Source organism: Anomaloglossus baeobatrachus, chromosome 6 (assembly GCF_048569485.1).
Source record: "Anomaloglossus baeobatrachus isolate aAnoBae1 chromosome 6, aAnoBae1.hap1, whole genome shotgun sequence".
Classification (NCBI taxonomy): Eukaryota; Metazoa; Chordata; class Amphibia; order Anura; family Aromobatidae; genus Anomaloglossus; species Anomaloglossus baeobatrachus.
Window position 1 is genome coordinate 430874392 of NC_134358.1, and position 24472 is coordinate 430898863.

Consider the following 24472-nt stretch of genomic DNA (forward strand, 5'->3'; position numbering starts at 1 on the left):
TTGGATTTAAAAAGGTATATTCCCATCTCCAAGATCCTATCTCAATATGTAGTAGCTGTAATAATATTAGCAAATATCTCTAATTAGAAATGTAGTATAGTTCTCCCGATATAGACGTCTCTCTTACCTCATGTGCAGGGTATTGCAGCTTGGGTATCCATGGTTATGACCACTCGTATGGTGACAGTTAGTTGCGCATGGTCATAACCAAGGATACTTAAGCTACTGCAATGCCCTGCACATGAAATAAGAGAGTTGGCCATACCAGGAGAACTATACTACATTTCTAATTGGAGGTATGTGCTAATATTACTATTACTCATACTAAATTGGAAAAGATCTTGGAGATGGGAATACCCCTTTAAGTGGTAAAAGTTAAATTTTCTGTTTTTCATATAAACTAAAGGATGGTATTGTGTCTCAGGGCTCTTTGGATCACTGAAATCAATCTCAAACACCTACGGTAATTAAGTTTGCCAGGTGAGTCAAATTTAAAGGAAAACTATTTAGGCTATGTGTGCACGTAGCGTTCTGTCCCTGCAGAAATTTCTGCAGCGATTTGAACAGCACATCTGCGCTTCAAATCGCTGCAGAAAGAGTCCGTAATGGAAAAAAAAAAAAAAAAAGCCGATTCCATGAGCTCTGACTGCAGCCCCTCCCATACACAGAGCGGGACCTGCAGGAAGAGCGCACGGAATAAGTGACATGTCACTTCTTAGAACGCGCGCGCTTCGGGCAGCAGCAGAAGCGCTGCGCTCTAAAACGCCACGTGCACATGTCTCCTGCATAATCTTCATTGATAATGCTGGGGACGCAGGACACATGTAGTTACGCTGCGGTGCAGATCGCAGCGTAACTGCATGCAAATACGCAACGTGCGCACATAGCCTAAGAAGGATGTCCCACGTTATTATGCAGGTCACAGATTTCAAGCAATATGGGAAAGAAAAAGGAACTCTCTGCTGCCAAAAAGCATCAAATATTATAGTATCTTGGACAAGGTATGAAGAAAAAAAAAAAAAAAAAAATGTTTTAGATACTTCAAGAAAACATATGCTTGATCATCGTACTGTAAAGACTTTTGTGGCTGATACACAGTACAGACAGGTTTGTGCAGATAAAAGGCATAATGAGGAAGTTTTCTGCCAGACAAATTAAAATCAGATTAAGAGAGTTGCTGCTAAAATACCATTACAAAACTGCAAACATATTTGAAGCTGCTGCTGCTGTCTCTGGAGTCTCGCAAACAGCTCACATTTTTTCCCCCACGTCAGCTGATCTGATCGGCAGATGAGCAGCAACAGGCACAGTTAGATCTCCGATGCACCTGTAAACCCCTTAGATCGAGCTGTCAAATGCACTCCGGCAGGGATAGAGTTGCTCCCCGCCTCCAGTGGCGGCTCTGTGAAGCGATCACAGGGTGCCAATAGGTTGTCATGACAGCGCGAGGTCAGCTGATGACCTCTGTTACTGCCATGACTCACTTCCTGTGAATTCTGGCAGAGCGCTGGCACTCACAGAAGATCTGTAGAAGCGAGCGGATAGTGCAGGCATAAAGTCCCCTAAGGGGATTAGTAAAATTAAAAAAAAGACCCCCCCCCCCAAAAAAAAATAAATAAATGAAAAAAGCCCCCCAAAAAACTAAAAAGTTAAAATCACCCCCTCCAGCCCCACTGAAAATAAAACTATTCACAAAACATTTGGTATTGCAGTGTTCAGAAATGCCCTATCAAAATGTAACAAAAAAAAAAAATCAAAATGCCAGAATTACATTTTTTTTGTTCTCCACACGATTGTTTTAATAGGGTGGAAGGAAGCAAAGACATTGGCCACATCATCACCTTGTCCAAGCGAAAGACAAGGGAAGCGATAGGATAGGGCCTCCAGTTCTGATACTCGCCAAATAGAAGTGATAGCAATTAGAAATGCCTCCCTCCAGGAAAGCCAGAGGGGGGGAAATTCCGTGGATTGATTAAAAACGGATTTTTGTGTACTCACCAGAAAATTGTTTTCTCTTAGCCATCATTGGGGGACACAGGACCATGGGTGTTATGCTGCTTATCCATAGGAGGACACTACGTAGATGCAAAGATGTTAGCTCCTCCCCTGCAGTATACACCCCCTGGCCCAGCCAGGCTACTTCAGTTTTAGTACACAAGCAGTAGGAGAACAAGTAACAAAAAACGTGAGTGAATACTCATAAAAAAAAAGTACTGAGAATGAAAAAACTAAGGCCTAACAGGGCAACAAGGAGGGTGCTGTGTCCCCCAATGATGGCTAAGAGAAAACGATTTTACAGTGAGTACACAAAATTCCGTTTTTCTCTGACGCCTCATTGGGGGACACAGGACCATGGGACGTCCTAAAGCAGTCCCTGGGTGGGTAAACAATAAACAACGCAACCCAAGGACTAGGAACCAGTCCCAGATAGCCAGGAGTGCCTACTGAGATAGGTGCTGCAATATAGTTTGCAGAATTTTCCTACCTAGGTTCGCCTCAGCTGAAGCCTGGGTATGGACTCGGTAATTGCTTTGAAACAGTATGTAGGCAAGACCAGGTCACAGCCTTACACCCCTGTTCCACTGAAGCCTGATGCCTAATGGTCCAAGAGGCGCCAACTGCTCGCGTGGAATGAGTCCGCAGCCCACTAGGAATGGGCTTGAGTTGCATGCGGTAGACTTCCTGGATCGTAGAGCGAATCCAGCGAGCCAGCGTTGCCTATGAAGCTGCCTGTCCTTTCTTAGGCCTTCCAGGAATGACGAACAAGGAGTCCATGTTCCTAAAGGGGCTGTACTGGATACATAATATCTGAGAGCCCTCACAAGGTCTAGCGAATGTAGAGACCTATCCACCCTATGGACTGGGTGTGGACAAAAGGAAGGCAGAACTATGTTCTTGTTCAAATGAAACGGGAAAGTAACCGTCGGAAGAAAATCTGGAAGGGGGCGTAGAACCACCTTGTCCTGATGAAAGGTCAGAAAGGGTTTGCGGCAAGAGAGTGTGACCATTCCAAAACTTGTCTGATGGATGTAAATCGCCACTAAGATTGTTACCTTCCAGGAGAGAACAGCAAGAGAGGATTCCTTAAGAGGTTCAAAGGGGGACCTCTGGAGACCGTCCAAAACGAGACTGAGATCCCATGGGCCCAGTGACCGTTTGTATGGGGGAACTAGATGGGAAACGCCCTGGAGGAAGGGTCTTGACTTGTGGATTGCAAGCTAGACGGTATTGATAGAATATTGAGAGAGATGAAACCTGCCCCTTAAGGGAGCTGAGGGCCAACCCCTTTTGCAACCTGACTGCAAAAAAATCAAGAATTCTGGGTATCGCCAGATGCATAGGTTGGACATTAGATTCCCTGCACCGGAAAAGGAAAGTTATCCACGTACGGTGGGATGAAGGCTGGCTTTCGGGCACTGATCATGGTGGAGATGACCGCGGGAGAGAATCTCGCTCTTGTTAAAGTCCAGGTCTCAATGGCCAGGCAGTCAGCTTCAGGGCTATGAAGTTCTAATGGGAAATGGGCCCTTGGGTCAGCAGGTCTGGGATGCTTAAGAGGCGCCATGAGCAATTGTACTAATTCGGCGTCCCAGGCGCGCCTGAGCCAGTCCGATGTTATTAGTGTCACCGGGATGCCTTCTGCCTTGATCTTCTTGATTACTCGCGACAGCAGGGGCAGAGCCGAAAAACATGTAAATTGGACGGAAGCGACTTCAGGAGGAGACTAGAGCATCCGCGCCAATGGACTGTGGATCACGTGACCTGGCTAAGAACGCAGGCACCTTTGCGTTCAACCTTGAGGCCATTAGATCCACGTCTGGTGTACTCTAGTGAGTGGAGATGTGTGGGAACACTTCTGGGTGGAAAAAACACTCTCCGGCGGCTAGGCCTTGGCGACGTAGAAGGTTCCGCCGCCCAGTTCTCTACTCCCGGTATGTGTACCGCTGAAATCACAGACCCTGTCGATTCGGCTCAGGTGAGGATCCTGAGGACCTCGAGATAAGCTGTCTTGCTGCTGCGACCTCTCTGCTGATTGACAAAGGCCACAGCTGTAGCATTGTCCAATTGGACCTGAATCAAATGACCTGCTAGCAGATGGGGGAACGACTTGAGTGCGAGAAAGATCGCACTGATTTTCAGGATGATTTCTGGGAAGGGAAGACTCCTGGGGCGTCCAACGTCCCCAAGCAGTGTGGAGCCAGTACGCTGCTCCCCAGCTTAAGAAGCTGGCGTCCGTGGTCAGGAGTAGCCAGTCCACTTGGGAGAGAAAATATCCCTCTCGATATGGAAGAGGGCTGAGCCCACCAGCAAAGCGCATACCTGACTGAAGGCGTCAGGTGAAAAGTTCGTCCAGGGAAAAGGGTCTCTTGTCCCAGGCGGCTAGAAGCGCAAGCTGCAGTGGGCGGTGGTGTGGCTAAGCGAGCGGCACTGCCTCTATAGACGCCGCTATCCTACCTAGCACTCTCATACTGAATCGTATGGAAAGAGAGGAGTACGTAGAAGGCAGTGTACCGCTTGTTGTAGAGCGGTCGCCTTGTCTTGAGGGAAATAAAGCCCCGAAGGGTGTCCAGGGACATGCCCAGGGAGGTGACGGATTTTGACGGGACCTGGGATGGTTTGACTGGAGTCAGAAGCCACCCTAATCGGGATAGGGTGTCCACAGAGATCTGCACGCTGGTTGAGCCCTTGATGAGGTCATCCAAGCAAGGCAGAACAGCCACTCTCCTGGCGTGAAGGGCACTTATGGCGGCCGCCATGACCTTTGTGAAGACCCATGGTGCTGTGGCAGGGCCGAGGGTAGGGCTACAAATGGAAAATAAAAAAAATAAAAAAATAAGAAGTCCTGAACCACAAAGCGGAGGAACTTTTGGTGAGCTGGGGCGATTGGTATGTGCAGGTACGCGCCCCTGATAGATATGGAGGCAAGGAATTCTCCTTCGACCATAGAGGTAATAATGGACCATAGGAACTCCATTTTGAATCTCCTTACGTGCACATGTTTGCTCAGGTGTTAGAGGTCCAGGATGGGTCGAACTGACTCGTCCTTTTTTGGGGACCACAAGAGGTTGGAATAGAAGGCCTTGAACCTCTCGCCATCTGGAACAGGTACTTTCACCCCTGCCGTTTATAGAGAGTGGATTGCTGAGGAGAAGGCCTAGTGGTGTTTTGGAGCCTTTGGGGGGTTTGAGAGAAAAGACGGGTCCGGAATTCAATGTGGCAACCTGAAGACACAGGGTCTCGCACCAGTTTGTGGTCTGAGGCGGCAGCCCAGATGGAGGAGGACAAGACTCCTCAGTCTTTGTCTAGACTGCCAGGACGAGGTGGACTTGGGGAGGGCTGAGAAGGTTGGGCCCTGCGTGTCTAGTAAAAAACATCCTGGGCTAGAGTTGAGGGAGGGAGGTACTCTTTTCCTCCCGTGGTGTCAGAAAAAAAAGAGCCTGTCCAGACGATCGCCAAACCATTGGTCTGGAAAGGAGTACTGTGAGAGGCTTCTTAGGGACAGAGTCCGCTCTCCATTGTCGGAACTAGAGGGCCTTACGGATGGCTATGGTATTTGAGGCAGCAAAAACTGCGCAGGTTGCAGCGTCGAGTGAGGCCTGCATGAGGTACTCTGCCGCCGCAGCAATGTGAACAGTTACTTCTGTGAGGGTCTGAGGAAAACTGGTATTCCTGGTGCCTGTGCGACCCACATGGAAGGAGAGAGGGACCAGTGGCCTCAAGGCGGAGCGATCGAGCTGCTCAACTTGTCTTGTCTGTCGGGTCCTTGAAGGAGGATCCATCAGGTAAAAGACAGGAGGGTCTTTCAAGCAGGCGGGAGGCCGGGAGAGGGGGGGTAGCCGTTAGAGACAGCTAAGCCAAAGGGGTACCGGGACTCCATGAGTTTACGGATACCGAAGTGCCGGCAAAAACTTTTTTTTTTTTTCCCCTGAGGTTTCTTCACCCTTTTAAAGGAGACGGCAGGGTCAGTAGTAGTGGATGGGAGATCTTCCACATGCAGAGTTTGGTTGATTGCAGAAATAAGGGAGTCCATCGCAGCTTGATCGCTCGGGGAGGTTGAAACCAAGGAATCATCCTGGTACAAACATCATTCCCTTTCCTCTGGCTTGTCAGAGACCGCGGAACATGTGGGAGAACCCCATCTGTGTACCCCCGAGGGAGGACCATGGGGGCTATGCCCTTTTTCTGATCTGCAACCAGTGAAGCAGAGGGCTGATTTTTATCAGAAGGACCCTCTATAGAGGTGTCATCAGGCTGCGTTCTGTCCAGGGGCCCCGAGGGGTGTGAGGACGATGTTGCATAGCCAGCACCAAATTCCCATTCTGGGAGACTGGGAGCCGTAGGCTCTGGGATGGCAGCGGTTGCTGCGGTGGTGGCGGGGTGGGGGGGGGAGCTACAGGGGCACCGGACTCACAGAAGAGGTGCCATCAACCCCTAGTAGCTCAGTGTGGCAGGTAGTGCAGGCTGAATAATAGGCTGTACATTAGAAGTCTTATAGTTATTGCTGTAGTTGTGCAGGGCATAAAAACATGTGACTGCAGCCCAAGGCTGATGAGCCACAAACTCTGATTGTAACAAGGGAGCAATGCTCTGCAGAGCTAATGTGAGAAAATAAGTGAGGATATAACTCACCCAGAACGCTGATGGCCCCCACCCCACCTCCTGCGTCCCAGTTCCTGTGGGAAGGAGGAAGCCAGCTCTGAGACGCCCACAGGCTCTGATCACAACGAGAGAGAGCGATGCTCTGCAGAGCTCCTGTGTGAAAAGGTACTCGCGCTTTCGTGAGGGGGGCGTGGCTTAGCGCCGACAAGAACGTCGACATGAGGAAATATAATAAAATGGTGGAAAGGGACTCCCCTTTCCCCCTCCAGTCCTGCACAACAACGGTGGATAGAAAAAAAACTCCATAAGTGTACCGCAGCTCCAGAGTCCTGGGAGCTCTTCCCCTCCCCCCGCCACCGGTGGAATGCTATGCAGGAGTCTGCAATCAGCCCATGTGAATTTCCTCAGCTAAAATTCCTGTCAGGGACGTTCCTCAGCTAAAATTCCTGTCAGGGAGGATTCATCAACTAAAATTCCTGTCAAAAATTCCTGTCAGGGAAAAATTCCTGTCAGGTAGGATCTCACCTCAGCTCCAGTGTGGAGATTCTGACGCCTGCTGTGGCTGGTCACGCTTGGTGCAGAGCGTGCATCAACTCAGAGCCTGCCAGAGGGACTGAGGAAGTTTGTTATCTGCTCTGGGCTCTGGAAAATCGGTGCCACGAGACCCGTGTCCAGTGAGTAACAGCCCAGAATCCAGCGTCGCAGGAGGGGGTACGGGGAGGCGACACTCCGCGTTCCCGCCTGTTGATGGTTTTGGGAAATCTGTCCCCGAAGGAAACCGTCGCCCTCTAAAAACAAAAAATTCTTGCTGCAGTAGTCTGCAGAGATGTGCCTCCTATAGACACTAAGCTAAAACTGAAGTAGCCTGGCTGGGCTAGGGGGTGTATACTCCAGGGGAGGAGCTAACATCTTTGCATCTACTTAGTGTCCTCCTATGGATAAGCAGCATAACACGCATGGTCCTGTGTACCCCAATGAGGTGTCAGAGAAAAAAAGGACTGTAAAGTGAGCACCAGGCTAGGTCTCAGAGATTCATGAGTCCGGTAAGGAAGATTGCATGCCCCACTTTTCAGTTATTTATGTTTTAAAAAAGTTTAAAAATAAGCAATACATTTTCGGTCAACTTCACAATTGTGTCCCACTTTGATTCTTCACCATAACATTAACATTTTTATCTTTATGTTTGAAGCCTGAAATGTGGGAAAAGGTTGAAAAATTCAAGGGAGCCGAATACTTTTGCAAGGCACTGTAGGCAATGGCGTTGTTGGACTGGATCTGGATTGGGAGAATAGTCAGCTGGTCCAATGTAAGAGTGCAAGTCAAATTGCTCAGAGTTCCAGTATGTTGATGGGAAGGAGGACATCATTACTCCTCCATCATCCCAGCATAGTCAATTTCCAGAAAACTGAGAAGGCTGGTGTTCCATGTGGCACTGTCAGTGAATTATAAGAAAGGAACAACAGAAAATAAAGGGAGATTCACACCACCAGATCAAAGACTGACTCGAGAGGGTGAGGATTGAACGAGACAGGGAGAGAACAGTCTTGTCCAAGCAGAAGAGCAGATCCAGCTGTAGAGGCTTGGTGTATTACAGAACAGGATCTCCTTGATGGCCATCACCATCTTGCCAAGAGCGCTCATGCAGAAACTGAGAAGAAGGGGATAAGGGCGACACAGAGATTACATAACAGTATGCAAAGCTGACATCTTACCGTATGGAAGGAAGACTCTCTCTCGATGGCGTTTAACAGATTCCCAGGAAAATGATGCAGTAAGCAGGGAACAGAGATGACCTCGACTGACTGACAATCTATACGAAGCGAGAGAGCATGTGCAGCAACATACGCAGACTCTGTAAGTCTTCTAAGGTAGATGGAGTCTTGACAAGGATGTTGTCCAGGTAAGTGCTGACCACGATTCCCCCTGTCATGTAGAAAAGTCATGACGGGAACCATGACTTGTGAACACCTGAGGAGCTGTAGCCCACCTCAAGGAGGAGGGCCACAAACAAAGTGGGATCGATTAACACTGGAAAAATGGAAACGTGGAGATGTAAATTCTCTGGGTTGCATGGAGGCAACAACTGAGCAAGAGACTACATCATGAAATGGCGAAGCCAGACACGCTGTTCAGTAGCTCTGAGTCCAGAATTGGATGGACAGAGCCATGCTTTTCCAGAACAAGAAAGGTTTGAATTAAAACCTTTGAACTGTTCCTGGGTAGGAATCGGAACAATGACGCCTGACTAGAAAAGATAGGAAATGGCAATAACAAAAAAAGAAATAAATAAATAAAAAAAAGCCATTTAGGGTTCTTTGGAACACGGAACAGAAAAAAAAAATATATATATAAAAATCTTGCGGAGGATTGGAAATTTTTATCTTCTAACTGGTGGAGACTATTTATCTGACTCAGGGTTTTTGGACTGAGGCAAGCTACATGTCCCGGAGCAGTAGAAGATGGTTGCCAACCTGAAAAGGGATTCAGGAGCTTGGTGCCCAGTCATGCGGAGGAAAACTGATTGCTTCTGATTCGTGAAGATTTGGCAGACTCGTAGCATTGACACAGTGAAGTCCGCTTGAACGATTGTCTCTTTTCTTGAATGACCGTCCTGGTAGTAAGACAGGGGCTGACTAATGGACGGAAACTGATGGTCATTCCATGGTAACTTACGTTACATTCACAAGCCAAAAACTGAGTTAATAATGGCTACAGACTGTTCTTTGAAGGCAGGCATAAAAATGAGTTAATGTATATTGTACATTGCACTATTCTCAATTAATTTCAACACAGTTTGATTTTTCAATAATACAAATTAAATAAAAAATACAATGTTATCAATGGACAACTTACGTTATACAAAAAGAAACGTAAGTTACCGAGTAATTATATTGTATTTTGTTTTTAATTTGTATTGCTGAAAAATCAAACTGTGTTGAAATCTATTGAGAATAGTGCAATGTACAATATACATGAACTCATTTTTGTGCCTGCCTTCAAAGAACAGTCTGTAGCCATTATTAACTCAGTTTTTGGCTTGTGAATGTAACGTAAGTTACCATGGAATGACCCACAAGGTTTTCGGCTGTACGAAGATCGAGTAGGTCTCTTTTGTGCAGGTGTACCGCCCCGCTCTCAGCAGCCGAGCTGCTCGGATCTGACCCTTCTGTGGGTGGCTCGAGGGTCTCCGGACCCGTGGGCCTCACGGTCACTTCAAATGTAAAGGGGGAGTGATGGGATGGTGGATGTAGTACGTAAATGTACGGGCTGAGCCGTACAGAGTTCCTGACGCCACCCACGGTGTGTGGTGTTATTGGACACCACCGCTGCAGTTACAGGGCACCCGGGGGAGATGTTGTGCAGAAAGTTGTTAACCCCTCCGTGGGCAGGGATGGTGGCCCAGGGACCCGTTGGGGGGTTGGGTGGTGCAGGGAGATGGGCGACCGCAGGGTGCTGATGTACTCACTATTAGTAAACACACGAGTCTCTGGTAAACCAATGTGATGGTGGTCGGTGCCCGCAGCTGGCTGCGTTCGGATTCCCCCACCCGGCTGGTGGTCTGTCTTTCTCCTGCACCTGTTTAGAATGGTGGACTGCCTTTGCTTGCAACTTCAGAAGTCCGCTCCCGGCTTGTGGTCGCCTAAGGAGCCCTTTGCCCGCAGACGCTGGCCCGTGGGATCTCTGAGCCGTGGCGGTGGCCTTTTATCCCCCTCGGTGGGCTGTTGTCTTCTATTAGGGACTTTGGGTGGGACAGGACCTCTAGTCCTGACCGGAATCAGTTAATTAACTAAGTTCAGTAGCTTCTGGGCCTAGCTTCAGGGTCTTAGTAGCCCCCTTTGTGCTCCGGTTTCCGAGTCTGTTCCCTGGGTCGGTACCGGCGGGCCACTACCCTGTCCCGGTCCACCTCTGTTCCAACGAGCAGTCTTCCCGGCTCCTGCAGACGGAGACCGCCGTCTGCCTCCTAGCCAAAGGCACCAGGGCTCCTACCTTGGCACCTGTTCAATGTGGGTATTCGCCTCTGCTGGAGCTGCACACAGCTCCAGCCCACACTCCTCTCCAACTTGCACTCTAAAACCTTATCTGGCTTGACTCACTTGTTTCCTGCCCTCAGGCTATCTAAAACTGCTAGGTGGGCATCTTCCAACCGCCTGGTTCCGCCCCCTGGTGTGTCTATCAAGCCGTGAGGGGGTGACTAGGGTTTTAAGGTTGGCTGTGTGTTACCTGTGAGGGAAGGGTGTAATGCGGGGCCCTATTTGTGACTACCTGGCTGGCCAGGGCGTCACAGAAGCACAGTGCTCTTTCCACATGAGGCATCCAAAATTATGTTGCCCATCTTATCCCCGAAAAAATGAGTCTAGGAAAGGAAGAGTCGTGGTCAGTATTTTACACCTTGAATTGGAGGCTTACTGCCATATTGCTTGAAAATGCATTTTGAGTTGAGCCCACCCTTTCTTCAGGACATTACTGAACTTAAGAGTGACAAGAAAAGCATTTGACAGTAAGCGTGAATCTCCTGAATGGTATGAAGTTTGCAGGGGGTGAGGGATCGGCTATCTTTTAGAGTGCTTGGTTTACAGCACTTTTGACCATCTATCTCAGCTTTAAAGCCTGATGAAAATCCAGATTGGAGTCTGAATCATAGTAGGGATCTGATACCCGAGAAGTCAGAACCTCTAGGGAAGATGAGGGCGATTGTGATCCCAGAGTTGTGGAGAGACTGAGACCTGGATGAGGAACTAGGTCGCTTGGCAAACTTACGTACTCTGCCACGACGGTACAGAGTGGCTTGAGGGTCTAAAGGTGGTGTCACACACAGCGGCGACGACGACAACGACGTCGCTGCTACGTCACCATTTTCTGTGACGTTGCAGCGACTTCCCGTCGCTGTCGCTGTGTGTGACATCCAGCAACGAGCTGGCCCCTGCTGTGAGGTCGTTGCTCGTTGCTGAATGTCCTGCTTCATTTTTTCGTCGTTGCTCTCCCGCTGTGAAGCACACATCGCTGTGTGTGACAGCAAGAGAGCGACGAAATGAAGCGGGCAGGGAGCAGGAGCCGGCATCTGGCAGCTGCGGAAAGCTGTAACCACTGTAAACATCGGGTAACCAAGGGAAGACCTTTCCCTGGTTACCCGATATTTACCTTCGTTACCAGCCTCCGCCGCTCTTGCTGCTAGTGCCGGCTCCTGCTCTGTGCACATGTAGCTGCAGTACACATCGGGTTAATTAACCCGATGTGTACTGTAGCTAGGAGAGCAAGCAGCCAGCGCTAAGCAGTGTGCGCGGCTCTCTGCACATGTAGCGACGTTATGATCGCTGCTGCGTCGCTGTGTTTGACAGTTAAGCAGCGATCATAACAGCGACTTACAAGGTCGCTGTTACGTCACAGAAAATGGTGACGTAACAGCGATGTCGTTGTCGCTATGTGTGAACCCAGCTTAACTCACTGAGCAGTGTTTGTGATACCCGCTGCAGTGGTAGACATGGGTAACTGCTCCATGATAGTGACCAGGGTCAGTGATCCCTTGGTCAAATCTGTAACAGCTTAATGCCCAAGGCCACAGGGAGCTCCAGAGTTGATGGTGGGGTTGATGAGATACAGCAGCACAGATTGCAACTAAATGGCCTGACTGAATGTGTACTGCAGGATACACAGACAAAATATACAACCAGTGTGCAGGAAAGACTTGAGTATGTGCTTATGTATAGGGCTGCTGTGTCCCCCCAACAGAAATTTATGGAATAAACAAAGAAGGGAAGGGGAAATGTAGGGACAGGCAGAAAGGTGTTAATCTGTGTCCAGCAGCATACAGCCTACTAATCCTTGAATGATGAGTGTTGGAGGAATGCTCCAGGGTACAGGAACCATGAAATACTTATGGGACCCCGCAGTAGACTGCTGGTGTAGCAATGGCATGCTGCAGATGAAGAAAATGTCAGTACCTACATGGGTAGGAGGAGGCAAGGACGCTGGAGAGCGAAACTATTGCACACACGAATGTCTGATTGGCCAAGGAGTGAGGAGGTGCCAGCTCAATTAGACCTCAGCTGACAATAGGAATTAAATTTAAGATTAGACTCCAGTCAATGCACGAGGAGGCAGCACAGGGAAAGGAGCAAAGAGGAACTCTCAGGAGGAAGAAAGAAGACAAGATGAAAGAAAAGATAAAAGCAGATGAAGACAGTGGACGAGTGGTACAGATATGGGCCAGGAGTTCATACAATGCAGTGAGATGCAGGTAGAAAATACATGTCTCCATCTGGAAGTACTTTCCAGAGCTTGATCAATCCATGGTCTTTATTCGTCAGAGACTATCTTTACATCATTCTTGGCTCCATACACTTGCCAGGCTCTGAAGGAGCAAGGAGGGTAGGAGAAAAAGAGCAAGGAGAGTCCACACCAGTGCCTTACTGCAGACAGTCTACCGTCCAGACATGAGGATACAGACTGACCCGTGGCAGAACTGTGCCCTCTGTCTTTTGGGTCAGGTAAACAGGGCAACCCACACCATCTTAAAAAAGATGATAATGTAGAAGACCTTAAAACCGCGTTTAGCTTCCGATGGGCAACCCAGTCCCTAAGCTATTTGGGGATACGGCTGACCGGGGACCTGAGTCTCCTTTACGCTCAGAATTTCCCGTCGTTGTTAGCCTCTATTAGGAAAGATTGCGACAGATGGGGGAAATCACTGTTCTCCTGGTTTGGTAGATGCCAGATATACAAAATGAATGTCCTACCCAGAATCCTGTATTTGTTACAGGCGCTCCCAGTTAAAATACCTTCGGGGTTTTTCAAATCCCTAGAATCAATTCAGTCCTCGTTCGTTTGGGCAGGTAAATCGGCACGTATAAAAAGAGCCATCTTGCACAGGACCAAAGGTGGGGGGGGGATTGGGCTGCCACACTTGAGAAGATATCATTTGGCGGGACATCTTACTAAAATGATTGATTGGTGCCGAAACGGGTCTCAGAAGAAGTGGATACAAATTGAGCAGTCCTTCTCCCCAATACCCCTTAATAAATTGCCGTGGGTGCTCTCGGAGGTCCCTGCAGGATTGAAAACACATCCGACCATCGGCCCCACCGTGACATATTGCAACATCGGGAGAGTACAGTCAGAAATGATTCCCAGGAACTCCAGCCTAATGCCTATCTTGAGCCATCCCGCCTTTGAACCTGGTAGGGTGGATCCGATCTTCCGGATGTGGATTAGAGGCGGGGTGGATCGAGTGGGGGAGTTTGGATACTGGGGATCCTGGCCTTCGGCAGCTAGTTTGGCAGTTAGACAAGATCCTACCCCGCTTCGCCAGTGGAGATGCCTACAATTAGTGCACTTTTTCAGTAGTCTTCTCACCAGGTCCCACCTAAGACAGTTTGAACAATTATGTATGGGATCAGGCATAATAAGTCACTCACTGTCGGCAGTATATTCGCTTTTATCTTCACCTTCAGATCAACAACTACCCCCCTTCGCTACATAGTGGGAAAGGGATTTGGGAATTCAGTTGACACCAGCACAATGGGAAAGGATCTTCAGATTGGCCCACACGTCTTCCATTAGTTCCAGGAGGCTAGCTACAAACTTTTATCTAGATGGTACAGAGTTCCCTCCAAGCTACATGTCATGTTTCCGTCAATAGACCCTATATGTTAGAGGTGTGGTAAGGCAGAGGGCAACATTCTACAAGTGTTCTGGGGGTGTGAAATGATCCAGCCCTTCTGGAAAGGAGTGTCCGACACTATCCGACGGGTTACTGACAAGGATGAGGAATTAGGGCCGGCGGAGCATCACTGCGTTGCATCACTGCGGGATTCCTGAAAAAAGATATAAGAATTCCCTGAGGAAGAAGGGAATTTTGTTTACTTACCGTAAATTCCTTTTCTTCTAGCTCCAATTGGGAGACCCAGACAATTGGGTGTATAGCTACTGCCTCCGGAGGCCACACAAAGTACTACACTTAAAAGTGTAAGGCCCCTCCCCTTCTGGCTATACACCCCCCCGTGGGATCACGGGCTCCTCAGTTTTAGTGCAAAAGCAAGAAGGAGGAAAGCCAATAACTGTTTTAAATACAAATTCAACCCGAGAAACAACCTCGGAGAACTGAACTGTTCAACATGAACAACATGTGCACCCGAAAAAAACAAATTTCCTAAGAAAAACAGGGCGGGTGCTGGGTCTCCCAACTGGAGCTAGAAGAAAAGGAATTTACGGTAAGTAAACAAAATTCCCTTCTTTGTCGCTCCTAATTGGGAGACCCAGACAATTGGGACGTCCAAAAGCAGTCCCTGGGTGGGTAAAAGAATACCTCGTGATAGGGCCGTCAAACAGCCCTTTCCTACAGGTGAGCCACCGCCGCCTGAAGGACTTGTCTACCTAGGCCGGCATCCGCCGAAGCGTAGGTATGCACCTGATAATGCTTGGTAAAAGTGTGCAGACTCGACCAGGTAGCCGCCTGGCACACCTGCTGAGCCGTAGCCTGGTGCCGTAATGCCCAGGACGCACCCACGGCTCTGGTAGAATGGGCTTTCAGTCCTGATGGAATCGGAAGCCCAGCAGAACGGTAGGTGTGAAGAATTGGTTCCTTGATCCAACGCGCAAGGGTGGATTTGGAAGCTTGCGACCCTTTACGCTGACCAGCGACAAGGACAAAGAGTGCATCCGAGAAATGTAGATCCTGAGTGCTCTCACCAGATCCAATAAATGCAAACCTTTTTCAAATTGGTGAACTGGATGCGGACACAAAGACGGTAAAGTGATATCTTGATTGAGATGAAAGGAAGATACCACCTTGGGAAGAAATTCTGGAATTGGACGCAGAACTACCTTGTCCTGGTGAAACACCAGGAATGGAGATCTGCATGATAACGCCGCCAGCTCGGACACTCTCCGAAGAGACGTGACCGCCACTAGAAAGGCCACTTTCTGTGAAAGACGAGAAAGGGAAACCTCCTTCATAGGCTCGAAAGGCGGCTTTTGGAGAGCCATTAGAACCTTGTTCAGGTCCCAGGGCTCCAATGGCCGCTTGTAAGGGGGGACGATATGACAAACCCCTTGCAGGAACGTGCGTACCTGAGGAAGTCGCGCCAGGCGTTTCTGAAAAAATACGGATAGCGCGGAGACTTGACCCTTAAGGGAGCCAAGCGACAAACCTTTTTCCAACCCAGACTGCAGGAAGGCAAGAAAAGTAGGCAATGCAAAAGGCCAGGGAGAAACTCCCTGAGCCGAGCACCAAGATAGGAATATCCTCCACGTCCTGTGGTAGATCTTGGCGGAGGATGGTTTCCTAGCCTGTCTCATGGTGGCAACCACTTCATGAGATAAACCTGAGGCCGCTAGGATCCAGGACTCAATGGCCACACAGTCAGGTTCAGGGCCGCAGAATTCAGATGGAAAAACGGCCCTTGAGACAGCAAGTCTGGACGGTCTGGTAGTGCCCACGGATGGCCTACCGTGAGGTGCCACAGATCCGGGTACCACGACCTCCTTGGCCAGTCTGGAGCGACGAGAATGGCGCGGCGGCAGTCGGACCTGATTTTGCGGAGCACTCTGGGCAACAATGCCAGAGGTGGGAACACATACGGTAGTCGGAACTGCGACCAATCTTGAACTAAGGCGTCTGCCGCCAGAGCTCGGTGATCGTGAGACCGTGCCATGAAAACCGGGACCTTGTTGTTGTGCCGTGATGCCATCAGGTCGACGTCCGGCATCCCCCAGCGGCGACAGATCTCCTGAAACACGTCCAGGTGAAGGGACCATTCCCCTGCGTCCATGCCCTGGCGACTGAGAAAGTCTGCTTCCCAGTTTTCTACGCCTGGGATGTGAACGGCGGATATGGTGGATGCCGTGTCTTCCACCCACGTCAGAATCCGCCGGACTTCCTGGAAGGCTTGCCGACTGCGTGTTCCCCCTTGGTGGTTGATGTATGCCACCGCTGTGGAGTTGTCCGACTGAATTCGGATCTGCTTGCCTTCCAGCCACTGTTGGAAGGCTTGTAGGGCAAGATAGACTGCTCTGATCTCCAGAACATTGATCTGAAGGGTGGACTCTTTCCGAGTCCACGTACCCTGAGCCCTGTGGTGGAGAAACACTGCTCCCCACCCTGATAGACTCGCATCTGTCGTGACCACCGCCCAGGATGGGGGTAGGAACGACTTTCCTTTTGACAATGAGGTGGGAAGAAGCCACCACCGGAGAGATTCCTTGGCTGCCTGAGAGAGGGAGACCTCCCTGTCGAGGGACGTCGACTTCCCGTCCCATTGACGGAGAATGTCCCATTGTAGTGGACGCAGATGAAACTGCGCAAAAGGAACTGCTTCCATTGCTGCTACCATCTTCCCTAGGAAGTGCATGAGGCGCCTCAAGGGGTGCGACTGGCCCTGAAGGAGAGATTGCACCCCTATCTGTAGCGAGCACTGTTTGTCCAGTGGAAGTTTCACTATCGCTGAGAGAGTATGAAACTCCATGCCAAGATATGTTAGTGATTGGGTCGGGGTTAGATTTGACTTTGAAAAGTTGATAATCCACCCGAAACTCTGGAGAGTCTTCAGTGCCACGTTCAGGCTGTGTTGGCATGCCTCTTGAGAGGGTGCCTTGATAAGTAGATCGTCCAAATACGGGATCACGGAGTGACCTTGCGAGTGCAGGACTGCTACTACTGCTGCCATGACCTTGATGAAGACCCGAGGGGCTGTCGCCAGCCCGAAAGGTAGAGCTACGAACTGCAGGTGTTCGCTTCCTATAACGAAGCGTAGAAAACGCTGATGCTCTGGCGCAATTGGCACGTGGAGATAAGCATCCTTGATGTCTATTGATGCTAGGAAATCTCCTTGAGACATTGAGGCGATAACGGAGCGGAGAGATTCCATCCTGAACCTCCTGGTTTTTACGTGTTTGTTGAGCAGCTTTAGATCCAGGACGGGACGGAACGACCCGTCTTTCTTTGGCACCACAAACAAATTGGAGTAAAAACCGTGACCTTGTTCCTGAAGAGGAACAGAAGTCACCACTCCTTCCGCCTTTAGAGCGGACACCGCTTGCAGCAGAGCATCGGCTCGGTCGGGCGGTGGGGAAGTTCTGAAGAAGCGAGTTGGAGGACGAGAGCAGAACTCTATCCTGTACCCGTGAGACAGAATGTCTCTCACCCAACGGTCTTTGACCTGTGACAACCAAATGTCGCCAAAGCGGGAGAGCCTGCCACCGACCGAGGATGCGGAGAGAGGAGGCTGAGAGTCATGAGGAAGCCGTCTTGGTAACGGTTCTTCCGGCTGGCTTTTTTGGGCGTGATTAAGTCCGCCAAGAATCTGAGCCCCTCTGATCCTTCTGAGTCCTTTTGGACGAGTAGAATTGGGACCTGCCTGAGCCTCGAAAGGACCGAAAACCAGACTGTCCCCTCCTCTGTTGAGGTTTGTTTTGTCTGGGCTGAGGTAAGGATGAATCCTTACCCTTGGAGTGTTTAATGATTTCATCCAAACGCTCACCAAACAATCGGTCACGAGAAAAAGGCAAACTGGTTAAGCACTTCTTGGAAGAAGAATCTGCCTTCCATTCTCTCAACCACAGGGCTCTGCGTAAAACCACAGAGTTGGCTGACGCCACCGCCGTACGGCTCGTAGAGTCTAGGACAGCATTAATCGCGTAAGACGCGAATGCAGACATTTGAGAGGTCAAGGGTGCCACCTGCGGAGCAGATGTACGTGTGACCGTGTCGACCTGTGTAAGCCCAGCTGAAATAGCTTGGAGTGCCCATACGGCTGCGAATGCTGGCGCCAAGGACGCTCCAATAGCTTCATAGATGGATTTTAACCAGAGCTCCATCTGTCTGTCAGTGGCATCTTTAAGTGCCGCCCCATCTTCCACTGCAACTAGAGATCTGGCTGCAAGCCTGGAGATTGGAGGGTCCACCTTGGGACACTGTGTCCAGCCCTTGACCACGTCAGGGGGAAAAGGATAGCGTGTATCTTTAAGCCGTTTGGAAAAACACTTATCTGGATAAGCGTGGTGTTTCTGGATTGCGTCTCTAAAGTCAGAGTGGTCCAGAAACGTGCTTAATTTACGCTTGGGATACCTGAAATGGAATTTCTCCTGCTGTGAAGCTGCCTCCTCCGCAAGAGGAGCTGGTGGAGAAATGTCTAACATCCTATTGATGGACGCTATAAGATCATTCACTATGGCGTCACCATCCGGGGTATCTAGATTGAGAGCGGCCCCAGCATCAGACTCCTGATCAGTTACATCCGCCTCATCACACAGAGAGTCGTCCCGCTGGGACCCTGACCAGTGTGATGAAGTTGAGGGTCGCTCATAGCGAGCCCGCTTGGGTTGTCTGGGACTGTCGTCCGAGTCAGAGCCGTCACCCTGGGGTGCATATGACACCCCCGGAGCTAGGAAGTGGTCCAGCTGAGGGGGACCAGGGGGCAATGGATCAACAGTGCCCATGGTCTGAGTTACTGGTCTAGACTGCAATGTTTCAAGAATTTTAGACATAGTCATAGACAATTTGTCAGCAAAAGCTGCAAACTCCGTCCCTGTCACCTGGACAGTATTCACAGGTGGTTCTCCCTGGGTCACCTCTAGCAGAGGCCCCGGCTGAGCAATTGCCACAGGGGCCGAGCACTGCACACAATGGGGGTCAGTGGAACCTGCCGGTAGAGTAGCCCCACATGCGGTACAAGCAGCATATAAAGTCCGTGCCTTGGCACTTTTGCTTTTTGCGGACGACATGCTGTTATCTCCTTGAGAAATCTAAGGAGGGTATATAGCAGAAAACCACCAGCGACTGTACAGTGCAAAGTATTGCCAGCACAAAATACAAAAGTACACTATGGCACAAGTGGGGGAGAGCCCTTGAGGGCTGCTATCGTAGAATCCCTTGTCTGGGTCTCCCAGCCTCCCCTCCGCAGTTCAGCGTGCAGGCAGGAATGGCTGCCGGCGTCCTGTGAAGAGGGGCGGACCGTGGGCGTCCCAAACAAAAGAGCGGGAAGCTGCGTCCCCCTGTGCCTAGTGTGAGGGCTGGAGTATGTAAAACAGACTCCAGCTCTTAACGCTGCTGGACTGTACAGCGTCCCGCCCTCCTCCTGACTGGCAGGTCCGGGGGCGGGAACGATACGAACTAGGCCGCAAAAGCCGGGGACTGTAGTAATCTAGCGCGGCCGTCATATATGCACGGCCAGCGCGGAAGTCCCCGGCGCACCACAAATCCCAGCCGCGACCAGTAAACACTGACCCCAGCGGCCGGATCGGCCGATCGTACAAAGTCACCTCACTCAGCAGAGCTGTAGTGAGTAACGGCACCAGCGCAGCAGCGCTGTTTACCCCGGCGCACTAACACACCCAGCAATGCTGCAGTGTGCGTGCGATAAGCACGGGGACACGGAGTACCTTGATGGAGCAGGGTCCTGTCCCTGAGAAAACTCTGCTCCGTATCCAGCAGATCCTCCAGGGGCTGTGGATGGAGCACGGCCTCAGTGCCCGGAGACCGGTAAAGTCCCACTTCACCCAGAGCCCTGATGGGGAAGGAATCAGCATGTGGGCTCCAGCCTCCGTACCCGCAATGGGTACCTCAACCTTAACAAACACCGCCGACAGAAAGTGGGGTGAGAAGGGAGCATGCTGGGGGCCCTAGTATGGGCCCTCTTTTCTTCCATCCGACATAGTCAGCAGCTGCTGCTGACTAAACAGTGGAGCTATGCGTGGATGTCTGGCCTCCTTCGCACAAAGCATAAAACTGAGGAGCCCGTGATCCCACGGGGGGGTGTATAGCCAGAAGGGGAGGGGCCTTACACTTTTAAGTGTAGTACTTTGTGTGGCCTCCGGAGGCAGTAGCTATACACCCAATTGTCTGGGTCTCCCAATTAGGAGCGACAAAGAAATTCCTCATTACGGCACGAGAGTACGCATACCAGAAAAATGGAGGAGTACGTCATCTCCCACGTTAGTTCAATGGATCAACAAGGTTAATGACCTCATGATAATGGAGGATTTAACCTCATCACTGCACGATTCATATGAGAAATTCTGGGCTACGTGGCGGGAATGGCTGGATTTCCAGCATTCCGAGGACTATGATGTTCTAGTTGGGGGTGCAATGGGCGCTGAGGGAACCGCAGAAGGCAACACATAGGCGCACCCCCTACCTCCCTCCCCACCCCCCCCACTCCTCCCCCTTTTTCCCTGGTATTCATTCCTCTCTATTCTTTCTAACTAGTTTGCTCCTTCCTCTGCTCTCTTTCCCTTCCTCTTACTAAGCACTCTTGCTGATTACTTATGGTTATTTGTTTAATATGTACTTATTTATGAAACAGTTCAGTGGAACCCGAAGTCTTGGATGCCTAAGTGAGGGTTTTTGCGGGAATACTGCCTGATAATATATGAATATGTAAATTTTGCTTTATACCCAATCCGAGGCATATGGAATGTATTTGCAAAAAGGCCGATATGGTCCTAACAAATGTCCTTACTTATGATGCTGGTTCCCTTTGAAAAATAAAGAATTTAAAAAAAAAAAAAAAAAAAAAAAGAAGAAGATAACCGTATAATAATAGCCCAAAGACTGAAACTGGTCAAACTCCAGACCTGTGTCTGCCCTCCTAAGTGACACTTAGCTAAAAACTGGATAGCTTGGTTGCAAGTAGGCAGGTGTAGTGTGCTGGAGAGGAGCTGATGGACATTTTTAGGCTGTAATTCTTAGCATCAGCCTCCTGACCATAGCAGCGTACAGCTTTGGTTTCACCTCTACATTGCCTATATGTATTTGATATCCTCCATTGTAGCTTTCAGCAGATGGTTTTATTGCACCTAGGGTGAGTTCATCAAAATCCCCTTTTCTGTTGTCATATCTAACAATAATGATCATTAGTGCTATATTTATATGCACCTTTGTAGTCTATTCATGCTCATTTAAAAACTTTTACATTTTTGGACTGTGGTTACATAAAACATAACCTGCCATACTTATTCATTGTCAGGACAAAATGAGCCTCCTCTTCCTGAGTTTAACAGTCAGGATCAGACTTCTATAACGTTTAACAAGCATATTCCCGCACTAACACCACCACTATAGCCCGACAATGATTCGTATATTACTTTACGGTATGTTGCTAAACGTTAGGGGTTTTAAATCAGTTTGTAGACAGCAAAATAAGTATAAATAAGATTTTACCATCTTCACAGGCATTCTCCACAAGAAAACGGTTTTCATCTGCTTTTTTGCCAGTTCTAGCACATTGCAGCAGCCATGACATAGTTACTGCAGGCAGACTCCACTTCTTAGCTGCCTCATATTTAGAGCCCTCTGGTTCTCTGAGAACGAGGTGAGTACTGGCAAACATGCCTTTTTTGGTGTTAGCCTTTCTTACAAAAAATTCTTGCATTCTGTAAAATTCAAAATACCAAACATTACTTCAGAGTATGGCAAATCTGCACAGGTAAACTGCGGCTTTTCAACTAGTAGTAGAGTCTTGGCAGAACAGATTTAAAACTGTGACCTCCTCCCTTGGAGTATGCCTACACTCCACATTTTCCCCGTGAAAAATGCAGCCTTTTATTGTCCCAGCAAGGTCAATGAGATCTCTGAATTCTCATGCACAAGTTGCTTATATATTTGCAGCATTTCATTTTTTTCACCCATTATAATAAAGAAGGGAATTTTGTTTACTTACCGTAAATTCCTTTTCTTCTAGCTCCTATTGGGAGACCCAGACAATTAGGTGTATAGCTTCTGCCTCCGGAGGCCACACAAAGTATTACACTTTAAAAAGTGTAACCCCTCCCCTCTGCCTATACACCCTCCCGTGCATCACGGGCTCCTCAGTTTTGGTGCAAAAGCAGGAAGGAGAAAACTTATAAATTGGTCTAGGGTAAATTCAATCCGAAGGATGTTCGGAGAACTGAACCATGAACCAAAAGAACAATTCAACATGAACAACATGTGTACACAAAAGAACAACCAGCCCGAAGGGAACAGGAGCGGGTGCTGGGTCTCCCAATAGGAGCTAGAAGAAAAGGAATTTACGGTAAGTAAACAAAATTCCCTCCTTCTTTGTCGCTCCATTGGGAGACCCAGACAATTGGGACATCCAAAAGCAGTCCCTGGGTGGGTAAAAGAATACCTCAATAAAAAGAGCCGAACGGCTCTCCTCTTACAGGTGGGCAACCGCCGCCTGAAGGACTCGCCTACCTAGACTGGCGTCTGCCGAAGCATAGGTATGCACTTGATAGTGCTTCGTGAAAGTGTGCAGACTAGACCACGTCGCTGCCTGACACACCTGCTGAGCCGTAGCCCTGTGCCGCAATGCCCAGGACGCACCCACGGCTCTGGTAGAATGGGCTTTCAGCCCTGAAGGAAGCGGAAGCCAAGAAGAACGGTAGGCTTCAAGAATCGGTTCCTTGATCCACCGAGCCAAGGTTGACTTGGAAGCCTGCGAACCCTTACGCTGGCCAGCGACAAGGACAAAGAGCGCATCTGAACGACGCAGGGGCGCCGTGCGAGACACGTAGAGCCGGAGTGCTCTCACCAGATCCAAAGAGTGCAAATCCTTTTCACATTGGTGAATTGGATTAGGGCAAAATGAAGGTAAGGAGATATCCTGATTGAGATGAAAAGTAGATACCACCTTAGGGAGAAATTCCGGAACCGGACGCAGAACCACCTTATGAAAATGCATGAGTGGATGTGTGCCTCCTTCCACACAAAGCAAAAAAATGAGGAGCCCGTGATCCACGGGAGGGTGTATAGGCAGAGGGGAGGGGTTACACTTTTTAAAGTGTAATACTTTGTGTGGCCTCCAGAGGCAGAAGCTATACACCCAATTGTCTGGGTTTCCCAATGGAGCGACAAAGAAGAAGGGAATTTTGTTTACTTACCGTAAATTCCCTTTCTTCTAGCTCCTATTGGGAGACCCAGACAATTGGCTGTATAGCTTCTGCATCCGGAGGCCACACAAAGTATTACACTTTAAAAAGTGTAACCCCTCCCCTCTGCCTATACACCCTCCCGTGCATCACGGGCTCCTCAGTTTTGGTGCAAAAGCAGGAAGGAGGAAACTTATAAATTGGTCTAAGGTAAATTCAATCCGAAGGATGTTCGGAGAACTGAAACCATGTACCAAAAGAACAATTCAACATGAACAACATGTGTACACAAAACAACAACCAGCCCGAAGGGAACAGGGGCGGGTGCTGGGTCTTCCAATAGGAGCTAGAAGAAAAGGAATTTACGGTAAGTAAACAAAATTCCCTTCTTCTTTGTCGCTCCATTGGGAGACCCAGACAATTGGGACGTCCAAAAGCAGTCCCTGGGTGGGTAAAAAAATACCTCGATAAAAAGAGCCGAAAACGGCCCCCTCTTACAGGTGGGCAACCGCCGCCTGAAGGACTCGCCTACCTAGACTGGCGTCTGCCGAAGCATAGGTATGCACCTGATAGTGTTTCGTGAAAGTATGCAGACTAGACCAGGTAGCTGCCTGACACACCTGCTGAGCCGTAGCCCGGTGCCGCAATGTCCAGGACGCACCCACGGCTCTGGTAGAATGGGCTTTCAGCCCTGAAGGAATCGGAAGCCCAGAAGAACGGTAGGCTTCAAGAATCGGTTCCTTGATCCACCGAGCCAAGGTTGACTTGGAAGCCTGCGAACCCTTACACTGGCCAGCGACAAGGACAAAGAGCGCATCTGAACGGCGCAGGGGTGCCGTGCGAGACACGTAGAACCGGAGTGCCCTCACTAGATCTAATGAGTGCAAATCCTTTTCACATTTGTGAATTGGATTAGGGCAAAATGAAGGTAAGGAGATATCCTGATTGAGATGAAAAGGGGATACCACCTTAGGGAGAAATTCCGGGACAAGACGCAGAACCACCTTATCCTGGTGAAAAACCAGGA

The 24472-nt window shown here is 49.5% G+C and overlaps 1 protein-coding gene across 4 annotated transcripts in view; it reads right to left on the minus strand.

Moving 5' to 3' along the window:
* The window catches only part of TOPBP1 (DNA topoisomerase II binding protein 1), a 179434-nt gene that overhangs the window by 57521 nt on the left and 97441 nt on the right, over positions 1 to 24472 (minus strand). For all 4 annotated transcript variants that reach the window (XM_075315198.1, XM_075315200.1, XM_075315199.1 and 1 more), the window contains exon 13: positions 21755 to 21966. In XM_075315198.1, coding sequence (XP_075171313.1) covers positions 21755 to 21966 — 212 coding nt within the window. The remainder of the gene's footprint in view (positions 1 to 21754; positions 21967 to 24472) is intronic.